The sequence below is a fragment of the Lepus europaeus genome, chromosome 17 (genome assembly GCF_033115175.1).
Source record: "Lepus europaeus isolate LE1 chromosome 17, mLepTim1.pri, whole genome shotgun sequence".
In the NCBI taxonomy this organism is placed as follows: Eukaryota; Metazoa; Chordata; class Mammalia; order Lagomorpha; family Leporidae; genus Lepus; species Lepus europaeus.
The window spans coordinates 78694998-78716148 of NC_084843.1; the positions used below are offsets into that span (position 1 = coordinate 78694998).

General features: G+C 39.1%; 1 protein-coding gene across 1 annotated transcript in view; it reads left to right on the forward strand.

Moving 5' to 3' along the window:
• The first annotated feature begins 1747 nt into the window (after window positions 1–1747).
• The window catches only part of PTPN20 (protein tyrosine phosphatase non-receptor type 20), a 55163-nt gene continuing 35759 nt past the window's right edge, over window positions 1748–21151 (forward strand). The window contains 3 exon segments of the mRNA XM_062214316.1: window positions 1748–1799; window positions 6925–7046; window positions 7048–7110. Of these exon segments, the coding sequence (XP_062070300.1) occupies window positions 1748–1799; window positions 6925–7046; window positions 7048–7110 (237 nt within the window).

Here is a 21151-nt window from a genome sequence, read left to right on the forward strand (position 1 = left end):
ATGTAATAAATGTTATTGTGGAGTCAAAATGCAAATATTGTAGATAGAGAAGACAGAGAGCTATGTGAGTACATAAGGGGAGTTTCTCCCAAGAAAAGGTACTTTGGTTGGATTTAGAACTTAAATTTTTACCAGCAGGTAAAAAAGGAGAGAAGAAAATTTCAGTCCAGGGGAAGAAGTTTGAACAGAAGTAAGGACTCGTGAAAATGTCTTATTGATGTGAGAACACTGTGTGTCAGGAGTTGTAGGTATGTGTGAGCCAGAGTGCCAGGAAGCGGGAGAAGGTGAAAGGTAGAGCCGACAGTACAGTGTGGAGTAGGTGTGAAGGAACTGGTGTATGTGCAACTGAGTGCACATTTTATTCAGATTCAGTCTGGTAAAATGAAAATGAAGCACAGGATTCTCCCCACCCCCTTCCTTCTCTCTCTTACTTTCTCTCTCTCTCTCTCTTTCTTTCTTTTGTTTTCTATTTTTCTTTTTTTTTAATTTTTCTCTAGAAGGAGCATTACTGGTAGCAAAAAGACTAGCTTGAAGTAGAAGGATATAGAAGCCAATTAAATGTTTACAATATCTAAGAAAAGATGAGGAAAAAAAGAGTAATCTGGAATTCCCCACAGAAACAAAGGAAAAACGCATTTGTTTTGCTAATAAAGCATAAAGTGCTTGTAGGAAAGTTACTCAGGTGATGCTGAAAATGTTGGCTGGGCCAGATTGCTAGCATCCTAAACTCTGGGCAATAGGGAACCTCAAATTACCCTAAAGTTGTCCTTGATTACCCTGTAGCAGGTGGAACTAAATTTGTATTTTAGAAAACATTTTCCTGGATATTGAAGATTAGATCCAAAAGTCAAATTAAGAGGGATTTGCTGAATGGGTTGTTAATGGAAGTGTAATAAGAGCCAAGCAGATAGCATAGGTAAGTAAATTGAATAGTGAAAAGTTGGAAAGGAAACAGTATGGGCTAATATTTTAAAAATGTATTAGCAATTGTTAGCTACAGACAGAGCTAAAAGTGTTTCCTATTTTCCAGATGAGATAATTGAGTATTTGTATGAAATGAAAAGACCGTAGATAAGGAGAATTGTATATTTAAGAAAAGATAGGTTAGAGAACAGTCCCTAAGTGGAGGTAGATGTACAGAGAGGAGAGTGTGGAAGAATTAATTCTGAACTGGGAAGAAGTAAAGAGTAATGCAGCCTGTTTATGCACCTAAACATATGTTTTAAGAGTAAATTCTGGCTTGCATTTCTAGACGCGGCAGAGAATAGATAAGGACCACTTTGAGAGTAGTGGCTTGGAATTAGCTGTGGTGCGGGAATGGTGTGGGAAACTGACAAGGAACCTCAGTGTTTTTCAGATGGCCGTCTGCTGATATTAGAACCCCAGTGACTCCAGTACTTCCCTCTCACAGGCTAGGTAAAGGAGGAGAAAAGGTGATTGTGAATCTGTCGAAGGTAACTAATTTGTAAGTCAGGAAAAGGTGAAAGGAGATAGAGATGTGATCAGATACTGAGATTTTGAAATTATCTCAAAAGTGGGATAGTACCAATCAAAAAAATAGGAAGAGTGCAAGGCTGAACTGAAATGGAGGTTTAATGGCAATTGAATAATTAATAGAGATTGTTAGAGATTTCTTTCAAAATGTATATATTCTTCAAAACCATATATACACTTTTTTTTCTAGTCAGAATGATTATAACACATAGTGTGCTAAGTGGCTTCTTTGACAAAAACATGTCGAGCAGTGATGATAATAGAGCCTGCAGGGCCCTCCCAGACTGTGTCCCCTGTGCTTGGCGGTATGACATCATCCTATGTGTAGTAGCATATTATGAGAAAGGCCCTATTTCAGTGATACGCACAAACATTGCTAATGCAAGGGAAAGAAAAGGCTAGGAACAGTTCTAAAAATGGGAAAATGAGGAACAGTTTTTTTTCTTCATTCTATTTGTTGAACTCTACTGAGTGTAAGGATAATCTTATAAGTATAAAGTTAAATGAAAATAGATCTTTATAAAAATTAAGAATGGGAATAGGAGAGGGAGGAGGAAGACTAGGAGCATGGGCGGGACGGAAGGTAGTGTGGGAAGTATCACTGTGTTCCTGAATCTGTATATAGGAGCAACATGACATTTGTATACCTTAAATGAAACTTAAAAAGAATGATAGAAAAGAAGTAGTTGGTACAGTCCTGGTGTTGCAAGGTACATTGGGGTCATCACCCAAGTCTCCCAGAGTGGGAGTAGAATTCTGGGGGCTGCTGCACCCAGAAGGTAAGGGGAAACGGTCAGGTAGAGTGAGTTAGTATAGCCCCGGGGCTAACGCGCTGCAGGGGATTTGTCCTCTGCCCCACAAGTCGGTCTGATTCTGATGGCCTCTGGTAGCCATGGTGCAGAGATCAGTTGTGCAGCATTTCACAGCTGAGCCCATGCTCTGCTGGGGTGCAAGAGGGGATGGAGGCAATGTGGCTTCCCTGCTCAGAGCCAAGATGTCACTCAAACGCCTGTCAGCTCCCCGGGTTGAAGTTACAGTCTGTGCTGCTGTGGCATTTTCCCTCAGCCGAAGCTGCGGCTGGCAGCCCTCACAGCAACGTTATCCTACCTTGACTTGGTAAAGAGGCCAGTGTTACTGAGCCTTAACCTCTGCCTTTAGGGTGACAGGAAATTCGCTGCCTTTTGGCTGGATTTTTAATGGGTGATAGAAGAAATGTGTCTGCGTGCAAGTTTGCTCCTTTCCTGCCGAAGCTGCCACTCCCCTCTCCAAGTGTATACCAGGAGGAAGGGTATCTCAAATTCTTCACTCTTTCTCCAGTGCTGCTTCTTAGCCTGTGATGAAGTCTTATATACATTATGTTTTCATTAGTTACTTTTCCTCTTCACTAAATTCAGCTCCATTTGCCTGCTTTCCTTCACAAAATACTTGATTTAGATATTGATTACATCATTGTGTACTTTTTTTAAAAAAACTTTTATTTAATAAATATAAATTTCCAAAGTACAGTTTATGTAGTACAATGGCTTCCCCCTCATAATTTCCCTCCCACCCGCAACCACTCCCTCTCACATTCCATTCATATCGATTCATTTTCAATTATCTCTATATACAGAAGATCGATTTAGTATATATTAAGTAAAGATTTCATTAGTTTGCACCCACACAGAACATAAAGTGTAAAATACTGTTTCAATACTAGTTATAGCATTAATTTACATTGGACAACACATTAAGGACAGAGATCCTACATGAGGAGTAAGTACACAGTGATTCCTGTTGTTGACTTAACAATTTGACATGCTTGTTTATGGCATCAGGAATCTCCCTAGGCTCTAGTCATGAGTTGCCAAGGCTATGGAAGCCTTTTTATTTAATTAGATATTGATTATATTATTGTGTACTTTTGAAACTTAATTTTAGTTTTTTTTTGTTCTTCAGACTTATTGTTCGCCACATACTGTTTTTTTATCATCTCATTTTTGAACTCTTAAAGTAATTCCATTTCTTAGTGTTTTCTCTACAGATGTTGTATACAAGGTGATTTTAGGTCGTCTCCCATTTCTTTTTTTTTTTGACAGGCAGAGTGGACAGTGAGAGAGAGACAGAGAGAAAGGTCTTCCTTTTTGCCGTTGGTTCACCCTCCAATGGCCGCCGCGGTAGCGCACTGCGGCCGGTGCACTGCGCTGATCCTATGGCAGGGGCCAGGTGCTTCTCCTGGTCTCCCATGGGGTGCAGGGCCCAAGCACTTGGGCCATCCTCCACTGCACTCCCTGGCCACAGCAGAGAGCTGGCCTGGAAGAGGGGCAACCGGGACAGGATTGGTGCCCTGACCGGGACTAGAACCCGGTGTGCCGGCGCCGCAAGGCGGAGGATTAGCCTAGTGAGCCGCGGCGCCGGCCCAGTTGTCTCCCATTTCGTAACAGGTTTTAAAAAAAACTTTTTTGCATGCTGTATCACATTACTAATTTTTCTGCATTTCATGTTTTATTTCTGTTATTGATAAACATGTATGTCTGTCTTTTTCTTCAATTTTGATTGAGCATGAAAGGGTTCCTTCTGATTTCCAATCAAATCTGGGATCTTCTATATAAGCTACATTTGAAAGGTTGCATTTTGCCTGAGGAAAACGATGACTATGCTGAAGGAGTATGGGGAGAGTTGCATAAAGCTCAAAGGTTGTGGAAGAAATATGGTGTGGCAAATACAGATTCCTTTACTCAACATGGACCAACCCCTTCCCCTAGTGTACCTTCCTGTATGGCCTAGGCAAGAAAAGTCACATGTCCAAAACTTGCTTGTAGCTGGTGTGCCCTTGGCCACTCATTCAAATTCACTCAGCCAAGATATAAATATGTAGAGAGCTCCGGTTTTGCTTGTACTTACCATAGCAGATGTGGCATTCTTGTCCTCATTATAGCTAAAGTGCAGTATGTTACTAGAGCCAACAGTCGTGGTGGTGACTTTCTAGTTCTTACATTTTTGCTAAAGTGGTGTTATCCAGGAGCCCACCGAGGCACAGGCAGCACTTCTTTTGGCAGACCACTTTATAGTGTTTGCTCTTGGATCCTTACGGGACGTGCACCTGCTCTTTAGGCTGGCCCAAAGAGGATGCCAGCATCAAATAGCTAGATCAAAACACTTTTTGTAAACTGGATGGTATGATTGCCTTGATCTCAGCTGAGCCTGGTGCTGAATAGAATTATTGGACCAAGAATTTTTTCTTCAAGAAAAAGAAGTCAAAATCAAAGTGATGTTAACATATAGGAAATATGTTTTCCCCTATAATGAAAACTCTTAAGTAGGTGAGATTCCAAGTTCAATATAATTAGCTACTTAATGATATCATCAAGAACAGTTTGGAGGTGGGAATTTAGCTTAAACACCTGTTAATATATATTCCACATCGGAATACCTGGGCTCCATACTAAGTTCAAGCTACAGACTCCAACATCCTGCTAATGGAGTTCTTGGGAGGCAGCAGAGATACCTCAAGAGATTGGGTTCCTGTTGCCTATATGGAAGATCTGGATTGTGTTAGCCTCCTTCTTCAGCCTAATGAGTTCTAGCCCTGTGGACATTTGGGGAGTGGACCTATGGATGGGAGCACACTCTGTATTTGTCTCTCTGCTCGTCAAATAAACAAGATTTTAAAAACTTCTTTATGTTTTCATATTTACTATGCTCAACTCATCAACTCATTTATTTTATTGTCACAAGGGAGCATCTTGTGATAATTAGGACGTTATGCTTTGTTTATGTCTTGATAGAGGGACAGGGTAGAAGAGAGGCTGTCTTCTCTTTCCCAAAAGCCGTGAATGAACTTGTTTCCCATGCACCCAAATCACCTCTTTGTGAACTGTTCTTTGGCAAGGCTATTACTGTGGATAATTGTGAGAGACTTTCATTAACCATCAGAGTAGAACCACTGTTGGGGACGTGACAGCAGTGTCTTATAGTCACTCTCCTGTCTTTCCTCTCTTTTTTCCAGGAAAGCTGGAGCACAGTGGGAAGCTCTAAGGTTTTTTTATTTTGCTGTTGGGGATCAAAGATGGTCAAAAAGGCTTCTACACTTAGAATTCCATCTCCTCTTCGGGACTGCTTAGAGCTTCTCTCACACTAAGGTTAGAAATATGTGTGAGAAATTCTAGAATTTCTGACTGTCCCAGTCAACAGGCTCTCCCACCCCTGCCACAAGTTTCTGAATAGAGTGAGAGGTAAGACAGGTTGCCTAGGGATATGCAAATTCTTAGAAGATTCTGTTTGTTTTTATAATTGTTTAATTGCTTCTTGTATTTTTTTTTGCTATTTTTGTACATATTTGTTTTTGGAAAGAGATATTTAAGAAGTTTAACTTGAACATTTTACATCAGAATTCTGAAACTTTAAAGATATTTTCTTACTATTGACTTTCCAAAGTTACTGCATTTTGGCCAATAGGTATGATGAGAAAATTTAAAATATTGGAACCCAGATTGTCAATAGGAACTAAAAGATTATCTTTTAAAAAATGCTATATGTGGCTGGCGCCGCAGCTCAACAGGCTAATCCTCCGCTTTGCGGCGCTGGCACACCGGGTTCTAGTCCCGGTCAGGGCACTGATTCTGTCCTGGTTTCCCCTCTTCCAGGCCAGCTCTCTGCTGTGGCCAGGGAGTACAGTGGAGGATGGCCCAAGTGCTTGGGCCCTGCACCCCATGGGAGACCAGGATAAGCACCTGGCTCCTGCCATCGGATCAGCGCGGTGCGCCGGCCGCAGCGCGCCAGCCGCGGAGGCCATTGGAGGCTGAACCAACAGTAAAGGAAGACCTTTCTCTCTGTCTCTCTCTCTCACTGTCCACTCTGCCTGTCAAAAAAAAGATGCTATATCTGTTATTAACTGGAATATGTTCTGTTATTATTGATTATGAATATCCCTACGTATATATTATTCAGTCTTATTAATTACAGTATACAGATCCTCTCTGTCCTGGGGTATAGGGGTGTGTGTGTGTGTGTGTGTGCGCGCATGTGTGTGTGGGTATGTTTGATCAGTGTTAGAATAAGATGTGTGGTGGCATTTGGTCTCGGGAAGGGCAAAAGTTCTTTCTTTTTTCCTAATCCGGTCTTGTACATTCTTGCCGTGGCATAATTATCCATCCATATATCAAATTCACATTTTAAAACAGAACACTTCTAATCTACCACATCTGTTATGTTTACACACTGAAAATTTTCACCAAGCATAGTAGACTTCATGTAATTTCCAAAGTACAGAACCGTGATTTATTTGAAACAAAGGTAAACAAAAGTAGTCTCTTTTATAGTAGTAAATTCTTGGGAAAGTAAACTTCCTTTGACTATTAAATGGCTGTGCTATCACTAACGATAGAACAATAAATTCTCCCTTCACATACATGCAAGTCACTTACACATGTGAATTTTTCTTTTTGTTAGATATACACAAAGTTGTTTCTAAATGGGAGCTAGCTCAGTTGGCTAAGGTTCGACCATTAATATTTGGTTTTAACGGACAAACAACCATCAAGGATTGTTTGAAAATGCTTGAGAAAAAAAGTAGCAGAGTATAATATCATCAAGGAGTTTACGGTAAATATTTTGTTCTTAACAAAAGTCTATATGGTTTCTATTTTTTAAGAGATTTTCTTTGGTCTTTTTTTAATTGAGTGCATTGGTTTCATTTTCAAATATTATATATTTTTAAAGTTACAGGTGTACATGGTTACAAAAAAATCATGTATATGAAAGAGTGTAAGATCGGTAGAAAACCTCCCCCCAACCTCTTTCTCTTTTGACTTTATAGCTCCTTTCTACTGATAAGTTTATCATGGAATCTTTCAGAAAATTGTTGGCATGTATTTTATTTACTATTCTACCTTTCAAAAATTTTTTCCACAAAAGATAAAATTTTCCAAATATATTGTCGGCATATCTCATTTTTTTAAAATGTTGCATGGTACTTAATTAAAATACCTTAATGTTTTTAAATACTATCTATATTGGACATTTAGATTGCTCTCATCTTTACTATTATAAAGATGTTTTCTTCAACGATGAGTCTGATGTTTATCTAATAATCTCAAAGCATCAGGTGACAACCTCTCCCAATTACCAAGCTTTATTTTAGCTATTTTTATTACTATTTTCTCTCACTAGACTTAAGGTAGAGATGATAAAGACAAAGTGGAACACAGCAGCTACTATCAGTGAATAAATGCCTTTATGTTTAGTAGATTCATTCAGATCTAAAATAACTTTATGATTCTAAAAGCAATAAGAACCTTCCCAAGATGGACAAAAGAATTTTTCTGTTCTTTTCTGTGGGGAGAGTTGAGAGATGTGCATTGATGGATTCTTATGAAAATCAGGGTGATGAACTACTGTTGGACATCTTAAGAGTTAATACCAGCAATTCAGAACTATTCCTGAAGATCCCTGTTACGCACTTTCTATCCTTATTTGTACAATAGTTCTCCAGGATACTGAAAGCAAGTTACCTTTAAAAACAACCTCTTGGGAATGTAAGAGGATTGTACCTTTATATAGGGTACGTATAACATTTGATATGGCTTGAACTTTTTATTCTGTATACAAAAAGAGTTGGCAGCTAAAGAGAAACATAAGTAAATCTAAATGATGAAAATTAATCATGTACAGCTTTTTGCTTTTCTTTTTTTTTGACAGGCAGAGTGGCTAGTGAGAGAGACAGAGAAAGGTCTTCCTTTTTGCCGTTGGTTCACCCTTCAATTGCCGCTGCAGCCGGCGCATCTCGCTGATCCGAAGCCAGGAGCCAGGTGCTTCTCCTGGTCTCCCATGCGGGTGCAGGGCCCAAGCACTTGGGCCATCCCCCACTGCCTTCCCGGGCCACAGCAGAAAGCTGGCCTGGAAGAGCGGCAACCAGGATAGAATCCGGCGCCCCAACCGGGACTAGAATCCGGTGTGCTGGCGCCGCAAGGCGGAGGATTAGCCTGTTAAGCCACGGCGCCGGCTCCTTTTGCTTTTCTGAAAAGGAAACTGTAATCCATCCAAACACTAATGCCCACTGATCTAATCTACATCAAAATAGCTTAATTTAATTTGAAAATCAGTCTATTTAAGTGACAGTTATAGAAAGGTTCTTTGATTTATCCTCCACATATTTCTTGAATTTATAGAGCAGATTCTTGAAGACTCATCAAGAAAGGGAGAGAAATCATTTATTTGTCTTTCACTACAAATGCTGAACACTAAATGGTGAATTCACACATCTCAGAACACTGCAGATATTGGTAGTCTTCACTTTACATGGCTCCAGTATACACAGATATCAGTTACTGTGTCTCCTTAAATAACACCAGCTCTGAAACAACTATACAAATTTCAGTTATGATATATTAACTGTGAACAGTTGCATGAAGTTAACAAACACTACTACTAACTCTTTATTCCACAAATGAAGTATGCAGATAAAAAATGTGCATCATAAGCTTTGAGTAAATGTGTCCCTTCCTTCAAGGTGTGTTGGTGATTGGTCACTGCACCTGTTACCCAGTTCATACACAGACAGCAAAGCATACAGCTGTGTTACCTCTTGTCTTCCAGTAATAAGCACACAGGACATTTTACAAAAGTGGCTAATCAAAAGAGAGTTGGCTATTAGAGATGAAACTTCAGCAAAGAAACAAAAAGTGACATTCAAATTGAATGTAAATGGAGTAATAGAAGAAATAGCTGAGAGGGGACATGTTGACACTGCTGCTCTTCTAGTGCAGCCAAAGGGAACTGTCGAAAGGGAACTTATCAACATTAATGAAGAAAGAGGTTGAAACAAAAAGGATGAAGGGCAACCTAGGGGAACTTCAGATTAAACAAATTTTGAAGCTGTGTCATGTCAATGTAGGTGCAAAGAATAAAATGGCAGAAATTGATCCCAGTTTAGAAAGGAGTATGACAGTTAGCCAAGGCATCAAAAAAGTGCTCACTCTATACTATAAATTATATAAAGAAAAAAACACTGCTCAAATTATTCTTGGTAAGCTTTTTTTAAAATAAATTATATGCCTTATTTCTAATGTCTTCAATTACAGTGTTCTAAAAATATACTGCTCTTACTATTTTTTTCATTTCTGTAACTATTTAAAACTAGCAGGGAGCTTTTGACACTGACAATTTAAAAATTATTTATTCAAGAGGGATGGAGGGAGGTGAGGGAGAAAGGGAGAGGGAGATTCCCTTCTGCAGATTCAGTCCCCAAATGTCTGCATCAACTGGGGCTGAACCACTGTCCCACTGTGGGTGGCAGGGACTCAGCTACTTAAGCCATTGCCTACTGCCTTCCAAGGTGTGCATTATTCAGGAAGCTGGTATCTGGAATGGATCTTGGACTTGAAGTGATGCTACAGTAGGAGATGTGGGCATCTCAACTGCCATCTTAACCACTCTACCACCCCAGCTTTGACAATCTTTAAGGGCCATGAAGCAATCTATTTTCCAGGGTGGGTGTTTGGTGCAGCAATTAGGATTCCATTTGGACCACTCTTATCTCATATCAGACTGGCAGTTTGAATCCTGGCTCCACTCTTGACTCCAACTTCCTGCTAATGTGCACCCTGAGAGGCAGCGAGTAATGGCCTAAGTATTAGGGTCTCTGCTGCACACGTGGGAGACTGACATAAAGTTCTAGACTCCTGCCTTCAAGTTGGCCCAGGTTCAACTGTTGTGGGCATTTGAAGAGTAAACTAGTGGATACACAGTCTCTTCTGTCCAATCTCTCTTTGTCTCTCTCTTTGTCTCTTTCTGTGCCATAAAATACATAAAAATAATTCAGTAACAATAATTTTCTTGTTGATTATTAAGATCCTCTTACAGAATTTTAGATTGTATAACCATATTTATGGGTCAGCACTTCTGGACAAAGAAAGAATGGCCTTTCTTATGTAGTCCAGGAATTTACAATCGTTAAGACAAAATCTTGCATTTCTTTAGCACCTCACAACTTAAAAAGCATTTTAAAGTAATAAAGGGTTGGGACTACACTATATGTGAGGCTGTCTGGCTCCTGGCCCAAAATGTTTTTCGTACTGTTTGTTTCTGGATCAGGATTTACTCAAATTAGTAACAATAGTGACTAGATATCAAGTTTTCTACTTTTCAGAGCATGTTTACATATATCTCATTGAGTATTCTTTGTAATCACAAGAAGATGACAAGGAAGATGGTATTTACACTTCAGGATTCAAGACAATAAGGAAAGGATAATCTTTAAACAAATAATCTGGAAAATTAACTATTCATAAGACAAAAAAAAATTTGACACTAACCTCACATCTTATACAAAATTAACTTGAAATAAGTCATAGACTTCTAAGAGTTGAAATCATAAAATTGGAGATTCCAAGACTAGGCATGCTAGCACTTGCCTCTTCCTCCTCCATAAAGAATAACTCTAACAACAAATGAATATTTGCAGGTGAGTGGCAGAGGGAGAGCAGTAAAACTCAGCAAGGGAGAGCCCAAAACCTGTAAGATACAGAGAACTACAATGGCAGAATACAAGGAGCAAAGTGCACTGGCAACTAACCTTGGCTCCCCAGCTGGAGGGATGCCCCATTCTGGCTGAAGAATCACCCTGTTGCTGTCCACAATGACATCCTAGCTACAGGGCAGTTCTAGTCATCAAAGTCTGAGAGCTAGTTAGGAAAGCTGCGTGGAGTCTGCACAATAGTTAGGCTTCAGAGGAGGAGCTTACATTGTTTCCCCCACCACCTCCATTGCCCAGGCTGCTGCAGCATGATGTCATCTTGAGAATGGAGACACTGTGGGAGTCTGTATAGCCCCCAGACTATACAGAGGCCTCTGCATAGCCCAGTCCCTGGAGCCCCATAATGCATGAAAGTATGCAGGCTTATGAACCCAACCAGACCCAGGAGTGCATCTATGACCCCAGCGCCCAAGTCCACACAGTGTCTTGCACTGCTGCCTTCAAGACCTGAGAAACAGACATTTGTTTCCTTTGCCACCCTGTTACTGTCAGTGGCATCTGACAGCAGGGAGTCTGTGGACACACCTTCAGCTAGTCTGCTACGAGTGCTGCTCATGCATCCACTAGTGGCCCCCAAGGCTGGCGGCACTTGTCCAAGCACAGCCTGGGGACACATGCCCCAGAGTCCACAGCAGTACTCACCCATGTGTGTCCTGGAGATTTGTCCTCCATGCTTTGAACTTCTGTCACCACTGCTGCCATTGCTGCTGTCCCCCACCAAGAGCAGAGATTGCACCAGCAGTTCATGAAAAAATGAAAGTCACGTCCATTTCCTTAATACCACCATTTCCATTGCTGGAATGGAAACATGGTGGGTGGCCTAACCTACTGTTGTGTGTACCACACTTTCCTGGGCCACGGGAGTGCCCATACCTCTGGGCTCATGAAGACAGGCATTTTGACCTTACTACACCATGTACCATGTTCAAAGTCATTGCTTACAGCTAAAGCAGTTACAGTAAGACTCAACTATGACCAAAGCCAATATAGCCAACCAATCTGACAACCAAGACACATCTTCAGGAGAAAGCCTTTTAGTAAACACTGGCAGAGACAGCTGATCTGCCAAATGCACAAATATTGTTGTAAGGACACCGTAAGTATGAGACATCCTCAAAAGATCATGTAGAAGGAATTTATGGATTCGAATACAGATCTTTTGAAATACCCCAGACCAAAATGAAAAAAAAAATATAGAAGAACAAGAGAAAGCGAGGTAAAGAAAGAAGAAAGCCTTTGAGACTTACGGGACACAATTAGATGAATAAATGTCCAGTTTGTGTTTATGGAAGGGAAAGGTCTAGAAAATTTACCCAGTGAAATTTTACCTGAAAGCTTCTTTCATCTTGGACACTTAATCCTATCTATATGATCACTGTAACGCTTAATATGATCACTTTAATACGTAAGATGGCATTGGTACCACCAAGCTTAATGGGATTTGGAGTCTCATGGCAAGTTTTTAGCTTTACCCTTAAGGATAAGTCTGTAGGAATGTGTACTGAACTGTACAGCTCCTCCCTCTCTTATTCCTACTCTTATTTTTTTTTTAAACTGGGATCCATTTTCAATTGGATTTATACACTTATGATTAATTCTATATTAAGTAAAGAGTTCAGTGTTAATGGGAATTTTAAATAGGATCAAGATCCTGAAGCAAGCGATGGAACATGGTTTTACCAGTACTAATTCGAAGACAAAATACCATCAAAACAATGATTACTAAGAGGTGGAAGTGGTTCAGTCAAAGTAAAAACACATCAGTCAAGAACAAAGATCATGGCAACAGGTCTTTGGGATGTTCAAGGAGGTTTGCTTGTTCACTTACTGAAAGGCTGAAGAATCCATTTGCTTATTAGGAGGTGCTTTTGACAATAGTTTGCCAAAACTTCAGCAGAAAATCACCTGGCACCGCTTCACAGAGAGTCATTCTCCTCTGTGACAGCTATTCTGCTCATTCTCATACATGGGCAACCTTACAGGAGTTTCAACAGGAGATCACTGGGCATCCAGCTTAGCCTTCTGATTTGGCATGTTCTCACTTCTTTTTGTTTCAGAATCTTAAAAAAATTCCTTAATGGCTACCCTTTGTCCCAGCCACAAATGTAAAAAAGACTGCAATTGACATGGTTAAATTCCCAGGAACCTTAGTTCTTGAAGAGATAGACTAAATGACTGGTATCATTGCTTACAAAAGTGTCTTCAACTTGATGAAGATTATATTTAGAAATAAACATTTTTATTTTTATCTTTTAGGTTTCATGAACTGTTTGAAGTTCTCTCATATAACCTAAAAAATTGAGCCATGAGATAGTAGAAAACCAGGGGAAACAAATAACAAGTAACAACATTGACTCTGTAATAAAAAGTCTCCCAACCAAGAAAACCCAGGACCTGGTGGCTTATTGCTGAATTCTACCAAACATTTTAAAAAGGAAATATACCAGTTCTTCTCAGACTAACCCAAAAGGTTGAATAGGAAAGAACTCTCAAACTTATTCTACATGACCAGTATTACCCTAACACAAAAACTAGTCCAGGACACACCATGAAAAGAAAGTTACAAACCAATAACCCTGATGAACATAGATGCAAAGATTCTCAACAAAATACTAGCAAACCAAATCCATCAACCCATAAAAATATTACATAAGTAATCAAATGGGATTTAGCCTAGGAATGCATAAGCATGTTTCAACATACATAAATTAGGCAGTTCAGCATATCAACAGGTTAATTGACATAAGCTATATGATCATCTCAATGGGTACAAAAATAATTTGATAAAATTCAACATCCCTTCATGAATAAAAATCCTCAATAGACTAAGTATAGGAAAAATATGCCTGAAACAGTAAAGACTGCATATAACAAACCTACAGTGAACATCATACTTAATGGGGAAAAGTTGAAAGTTTTTCCTCTGATATATGGCACAAAACAAGTTCTTCCTTCACTGACACTGAAACAGTACTGGAAGTCTTTACCAAAGTGAAAAGAAAGAGAAAAATTAAAGGGCACCAAAATTGAAAAAAAGAAAAAGCCAAAATATCACTATTTGCAGATGACATGATCTTATATATGGAAGACAAAAACAATTGGATTTGATAATTGAATTCAGAAAAGTCATAGTGTACAAAATCAACATACAAAGAACATTTGTTTACACCAATAACAAACTGGCCTAGAAAGAAATAAGAAGGTAATCCCATTCTCAATATTCTTAAGAGAAATAAATACCTAGGAATAAATTTATGCAAGAAAGTTGAAGATCTCTAATAAACTTTGAGATCTAATAAAATCTAATAAAAATTACAAAATTGTGACGAGTACAATTATGGAAAATATGAAAATTCAAAAAATCACATGATTCATCCCTATCAAAATATTAATGACATTATTCACAGAAATAGGAAAAATTCACAATTTATGTGGATCCACAAAAGATTCTGAATAAGCAATGCAATACTGAGCAAAGAGGGGAGGTGGGAACAGGTGGAGGCACTGTAATACCTGACTTCAAAACCTGCTACAAACCTATAGTAATCAAAACAGCAGGATAAATGGCATAAGAACCAATATATAGAGCAGTGGAGTAGAAGGAAACAATCCAGAAAGTAACCCACATAATTCCAATCAACTTTTAAAAAACATATTTTATTTGAAAGGCAGAACTACAGAGATAGGGAGAAAGAAGGAGAGAGCAAGTGAAAGAGAAAAAGAGTAATCTTCCATCTGCTGGTTCACTCCCCAAATGGCTGCAATGGCTGGAGCTGGGCCATTCCAAAGCCAGGAACCAGGAGCTTCTTCCAGGTCTTCCATGTGGCTGCAGGGGCCCAAGAACTTAGCCCATCTTTCTCAGCTCTCCCAGGTGCATTAGAAGAGAGCTGGATTTGAGGTGGAACAGCTGGGGCTCAAACCGACTCACATATGGGGTGCCAGCATTGCAGGCTGCGACTTAACACATTGTGCCATAGTGCTGGCCTCCAGTCAGCCAATTTTTGACAAAGGAGCCAAGAGCACATGTTGGATAAAAGACCGTCTCTCCAATAAATTTTGCTGGGAAAAGTACAGAAGAATGAACCTGGATTCCTACTTCTCACTATGTGATTTCAAATAGATCAAGTGTAAATGTAGAACTCAAAATTATGCAACTACTAGATGAATATATAAAGGAAATACTTCTGGACATAGATTACAGACACAAGCAAAAATCTTTTGGATAAGACTCACTCCTTCCCTCCCCAGCCCTGCAAAGTACAGGAAACAGAAACAAAACTAGACAAATGGGATTATATTTAACCTGCAGCCTTGGTATAGCGAAAGAGATAAACCAGAGTGAAGAGATAGCCTAGGAAATGGAGGAAAATATTTTGTAAAGTATTTGTCTGATAAGTAGTTAAGAATATTTAAGTCCAGAATATATAAGGAACTCAACAACAACAGTAAGAAAAATAATCTGAACTAAAAAGGGCTAGAATAGACAACGTCTCAAAACAAGACATAGAAATGGCCAACAGGTATGTGAAGAAATACTCGACATCACTAATTGTCAGGAAAATTTATCATAACCATGATGAGCTATTCACCTCATCCCACTTGGAATAGCTACTATCAGACAAAATAATGAATATTGGCAAAGAAAAGGGGAAGGGATATAAATTAGTACAGCCAATATAGAAAACAGTATAGAGGTTTCTCAATTAACTAAAAATAGGCTGAAGAACCAGCAACTTCACTGTGAGATTTATATTCAAAGAAAATAATATATTAAAGAAACATCTGTATATTTGTGTTTATTGCAGCACTATTCAGAATAGTCAAGAGATGGAGTCAATCAAGATGTCTATTGATGAATAAAAAGATTTAGAGCAATAATTTATATATACGTAATGGAATATTTGGTCATTAGAAAAGGATGCAATCTTGTCATTTGTGGCAATGTAGATGAAACTGAATGTTGAGTGAAATAAGCCAGGCAGAGATAAACAATATTTTGGCCACTGTAATTTTTTAAAGGTGTTATTTATATATTTGAAATGCAAAGTGGCAAGAGACAGACAGAGAGGGTCTTTCACACGCTGAGTCAGTCCCCGAATGGCTGGAACAGCCAGGGTTGGGCCAGGCTGAAGCCAGGAGGTAGGAATTCCACTGGGTTTTTCACATAGGTGGCAGGAACCCAAGTACTTGAGCCATCATCTGTTGCTTCCCAGGCACATTAGCAGAGAGTTGAATCAGAAGTGGAGTAGCTAGGACTCAAACTGGCACTCTAATAGAAGATGCAGTTGTCCCAACAGGCCGCTTAAGCCACTGTACCACAACTGAAGTACTGACCACATAGAAGTAGAAAGTAGAAAAAAGAGTAGAGGGGCGAGGTAGGCTGCAAGAGTGGGTGAAGATAAGCAATTTCTAGGTGAGAGGAATAGCTGTGAGATTTCATAGCACAATGGGTTAGGAGTCTGCTTTAACTATATATCTCCAAATAGCTAGAGCAGATCTTGAAGCTTCCCAAACACATAAAGTAATGTTCGAGGTGATGGGAGTGTTAACTACCATTATTTTATCACTATACATTGTATACATGTATTGATTTAGGATAATGTATCCTATTAAGTGTAAGTGCTATGTCAAAAAATAAAAAGTATTGTACATCCCATTTATAAATGCAAACTAAAGTACTGAGTAGTATATCAATATTGGTAACAAATGCACCACAATACAAGAATTTCATTATAGGTCAAACTGTCTCAGAATTGGAAGAGGGCGTGGTTACATGGAACTCTTTGTACTATATTCTTGATTATTCTGAAACCTTAAACTGCACTAAAGTGAATTATCTTTATTATTTCACAAGCCATAAATTATTGAAGAAAAATATAATAGAAAACTTTAGTATTCTTGGATTTAGCAACATTTTTCTAAATATGACACAGAATCTTTAAACTATAAAAAATTAAATTGAATGTAAAAAATTATCCTTCAAAGCATACTGTTTGTTTTAAAAACAAAAAAGCCAAATAACAGAGTGGAATAAATGACAAAACATTTACCTGGATAAGGACTTGTACTTAGAATTATATAAAGAATTCCTACAATTTGGGAAGAGGACAAATAAGCTAACAATAAATGAACAAAAGATTTGAGCAGCATTTATCCAAGGAAGAGAAATATGAAACAAATAAATTTATGAAAATATAGTGAACACCGTTAGTCAATAGGAACTTAACAAATTAAAACTGCAGTGAGGTATATCATACTCACTACAATGGAATAAAGCTTAACAGATTCTTATAAACATACACCTATCATATGAGTCAGCACTTCGCCTATGTATTTACCTAAAAGAAATGGAAGCCTATGCTTACATAAAGACTTGCGCCACGGCTCACTAGGCTAATCCTCCACCTGCGGCGCCAGCACCCCGGGTTCTAGTCCAGGTCGGGGTGCCAGATTCTGTCCCGGTTGCTCCTCTTCCAGTCCAGTTCTCTGCTGTGGCCCGGGAAGGCAGTGGAGGATGGCCCAAACACTTGGGCCCTGCATCCCATGGGAGACCAGGAGAAACACCTGGCTCCTGGCTTCGGATCAGCATGGTGCGCCAGCTGCAGCGGCCATTGTGGGGTGAACCAACGGAAAAAAGGAAGACCTTTCTGTCTCTCACTGTCCACTCTGCCTGTCAAAAAATATAAAAAAAATTTAAAAAAGACTTGTATTTGAATGTTCATAGCAGCTTCATTTGCAAAAACCAGAACTGGAGTGCTCTCAAATGCCCATCAGCAGGAAACGGAGTAAACACATTTTTCTGTTTCTGTACAGTGCGATATGATTCAGCAATAAAAAAACAGCTACTTCATGCTACATGCAACAGCATGGATGAGTCTCAGAATAATTATGCTCAATGGAAGAATCAGTCAGGATAGCATGTCTGAATGTTACGGGCCAAAATGTGTTTTTTGAACATTTGTAGGTTGACATTTAACCGCCAGCACCTCTTAGTGTGACCTTATCTGAAGATACAGCCTTTAAAGTGTTAATTAATATAAAATGAGGTCCTGACTCAGTCTGTGTGGTGTCCATACACAAAGAGGGAATTAGGACACACTAGAGACATCAAGGATGTCAGCCTGTGAAAAGGCAGCAGAGGTAACCATCACATGCCAAGGAGAGGCCTCAGGAGAAACCAGGCTTGCTGCCACCTAGCTTTCAAAACGGAAAGTACAGCCCTAGAAAACGAACATGCTGCTTTAGTACATACACAACTGAGGACATTAAACTAACCTATACTGGCATGAAGTGTTTCAGTGGTTGTCTTAGGGTAGAATTGGGGCAAGAAGAACAGATGACAAGGAGGCACTAGAATATTTTTGCAGTGATAAATGTGTTGAATTTTCTTTATTGTAATGAGTTTGTGGATATACATGTATGACAGGTATATGTCAATAAGCAAAGAGATGATTTGTGAGTATGTATTTTACTTTAAAAAACTTGGACATTTTCCAGTATGATATAGATATTTGGAAAAACAAGCTTTTTGTTAAACCTTTAAAAGAGATTTATTTATTATTTATTTAAAAGCAAAGTTACAGAGAGGCAGAGCAGAGAGAGAGAGAGAGAGAGAGAGAGAGAGGGAAGTCTTTCATCCACTGTTCACTCCCCAAACGGCCGCAATGGCCAGAGCTGTGCCAGTCCAAAGCCAGGAGCCAGGTGCTTCTCCTGGTCTCCCACGCGGGTGCAGGAACCCAAGCACTCGGGCCATCCTCCACTGCCTTCCCCGGGCCACAGCAGAGAGCTGGATTGGAAGTGGAGCAGTTCGGACACGAACTGGCACTCATGTGGGATGCCAGCACTGCAGGCAGTGGCTTTACCTGCTGCACCACAGTGCCAGCCCCAAAACATAAGCTTTTTATAGCACAGACTCAACAAATATCTGCACTTTAGTGAGGTCACTGTATGTGTTTATTACTACTATTGCAAATAATAATCGAGCTAGTAATATTTTTATTACCATTGTTTATTAATAATTCCATCAAAAGCAGTAACATTTAATACTTCCATCATATGGTGTTGGTACTGTTAGTATCTTTATTTTAAAAAAGTTTAATAATTTTCTCATAGTCATATAACAAATAGAAAGATCTGGGACCCAATAAGAGACTTATTTGCTATGCTACTTCTCTGTATCAATTATTTTTCCAGATTATTAGATTTTTCTCTGCAGTGTATCTTCTATTTCAGCAGACCATTTTTGGCACTTTAATGATAAATTTGTCACTTTTTATGTAAACATGAAGCTGTATTTTATAAGCTTGTTGTTTATAGTATTTCATTTCTTTTTCCATCTTTTCTTAATTTGAGGCCTCTGTTATGATTTATTGTTATTATTTTTTGATTAGAGGTGATATAGGTAGTTAATGTAGTCTCAAACTGTGCCTGTCTGCAACTTTATCTCCTTTTTTTATTAATCCTGATAAATTAGTATATTTGTTGATTTTTGAATTCTGGAATTTTAGTCCTTTTCTCTCAATTTTCTCTGTTAACTTCATTGTATTCTAGTTTTTTGTGTTTTAAATAAGAAATATGCGGTTAACTCTATTTGTTAAGAAATTTTTTTTCATTCTGATATCTTTAATTTTTTCCCTGGAATTTAAGAATTGTTGCCAGGTGTGTTATTTCCATTAGCCTTAGTCTAAAATTCATAGATCCTTTAAACTAATCTTCTTTTAGCTGTAAGAAAGTTTCTTCAGTTAGTAATCATATCTTTCTGTTTTCCCAGAACTCCTATGATTTGTAGGGTTGATTTTTTGGGCCTATCTTTTAAGACTTTCACTTTTCCCTGACTTTGTGACTTCTGCTGCTTTGTAGTTTTGCATCTGCTTTCTTTATTTGTACATTGGTTTTATACTTTCTTTAATACTCTTAGAGGAAACTAGATTTCAAGAAAGATTTCCCTGCAAATTATCTATTTTATGTGTCACTCTGGCTAGGCCATAATACCCAGATATTTGGTTAAATACCAGTCTGGATGTAGTTCTAAAGGTATTGTTTAGACGTGATTAGCATTTAGGTCAGTAGACTTTGAGTAAAGCAGCTTAGCCTACATAATGTGAATAGGCCTCATATAATTGGTTGAAGGAATTAAGGAGAAAGTCCTCCACAGAAGGAGTTCTACCTTCAGACTTCCTTTGGATTCAAGACTTCAACATCAACTGCTCTCTGAATCTTTAGCCTGCTGGCCTGCCTCACCGAAACTGGGCTTTTCAGCCCCCACAAATCACATGAGCCACTTCCCTAAAATAAATCCCTCGTACTGTTGTATGGAGAGACTGTTGATCCTGTTTCTCTGGAGAACCCTGGGTAGTTCAGAGACTGTACTGAAAGGTGTTGAAGGCACAAATCTTGAGGATGAGTTTTATGAATTGGTTCTGTGGTTCGGTAAGCTTTAAAAGCATCACTGACTTCCTGGTGACAAACAGAGAACTGATGATGCATGGTGCAATGTGACAGTGCAGTACCCAAGTATTTTCCTTGGATACTCTTACCCAAATACTTAAAGAAACAAGAATCTGGGTGGCTATGATATCATGGACTTTGTTTATTTTCGCCAATCTGGTGAATACAGTGTGATTGGCTAGTTGAGCCTAATTGCGCTGGACTAAATGGGATAAGAAAGCCATCTCACGTATTTGGTTTCCCAGCTCAAGCCTCACATTACAAAATCTGAAAGCTTCTGCCCTGAAAGAAACCCTTAAATCCTGTAACCACAAAGCTGAGGTTGCTGAAAACCAAATCAAGTCTCACAAATGTCTGGATTGCAGTGCAAATCGAATCCCCAGCCTTGCAGGGTATCTGCAGTCAGGGAACTGACGAGAAGGACTGGGATCCTGAAGACTGGAATAGAGACAAATGAGAAGAGCCTGAGGAAGCTGGGTGCGTCAAACCCCTTGATGTGGGTGAGTCTTCTCTGCCAATAGAAGGCCGCTTCACCCTCATCTGGAGAAATTCACCCTACTTTGCCTGAGGAAACTTTTCTGAGCTCCTCTCAGGTTGTTACCTTTCAAGACAATGCTGATTCTTCCCAAGACTCACAGCCACCAGTCCTCATTGCTTCTAGCTCTATAAGTAGACTCAAGTCCCAGCAGGCCCTGG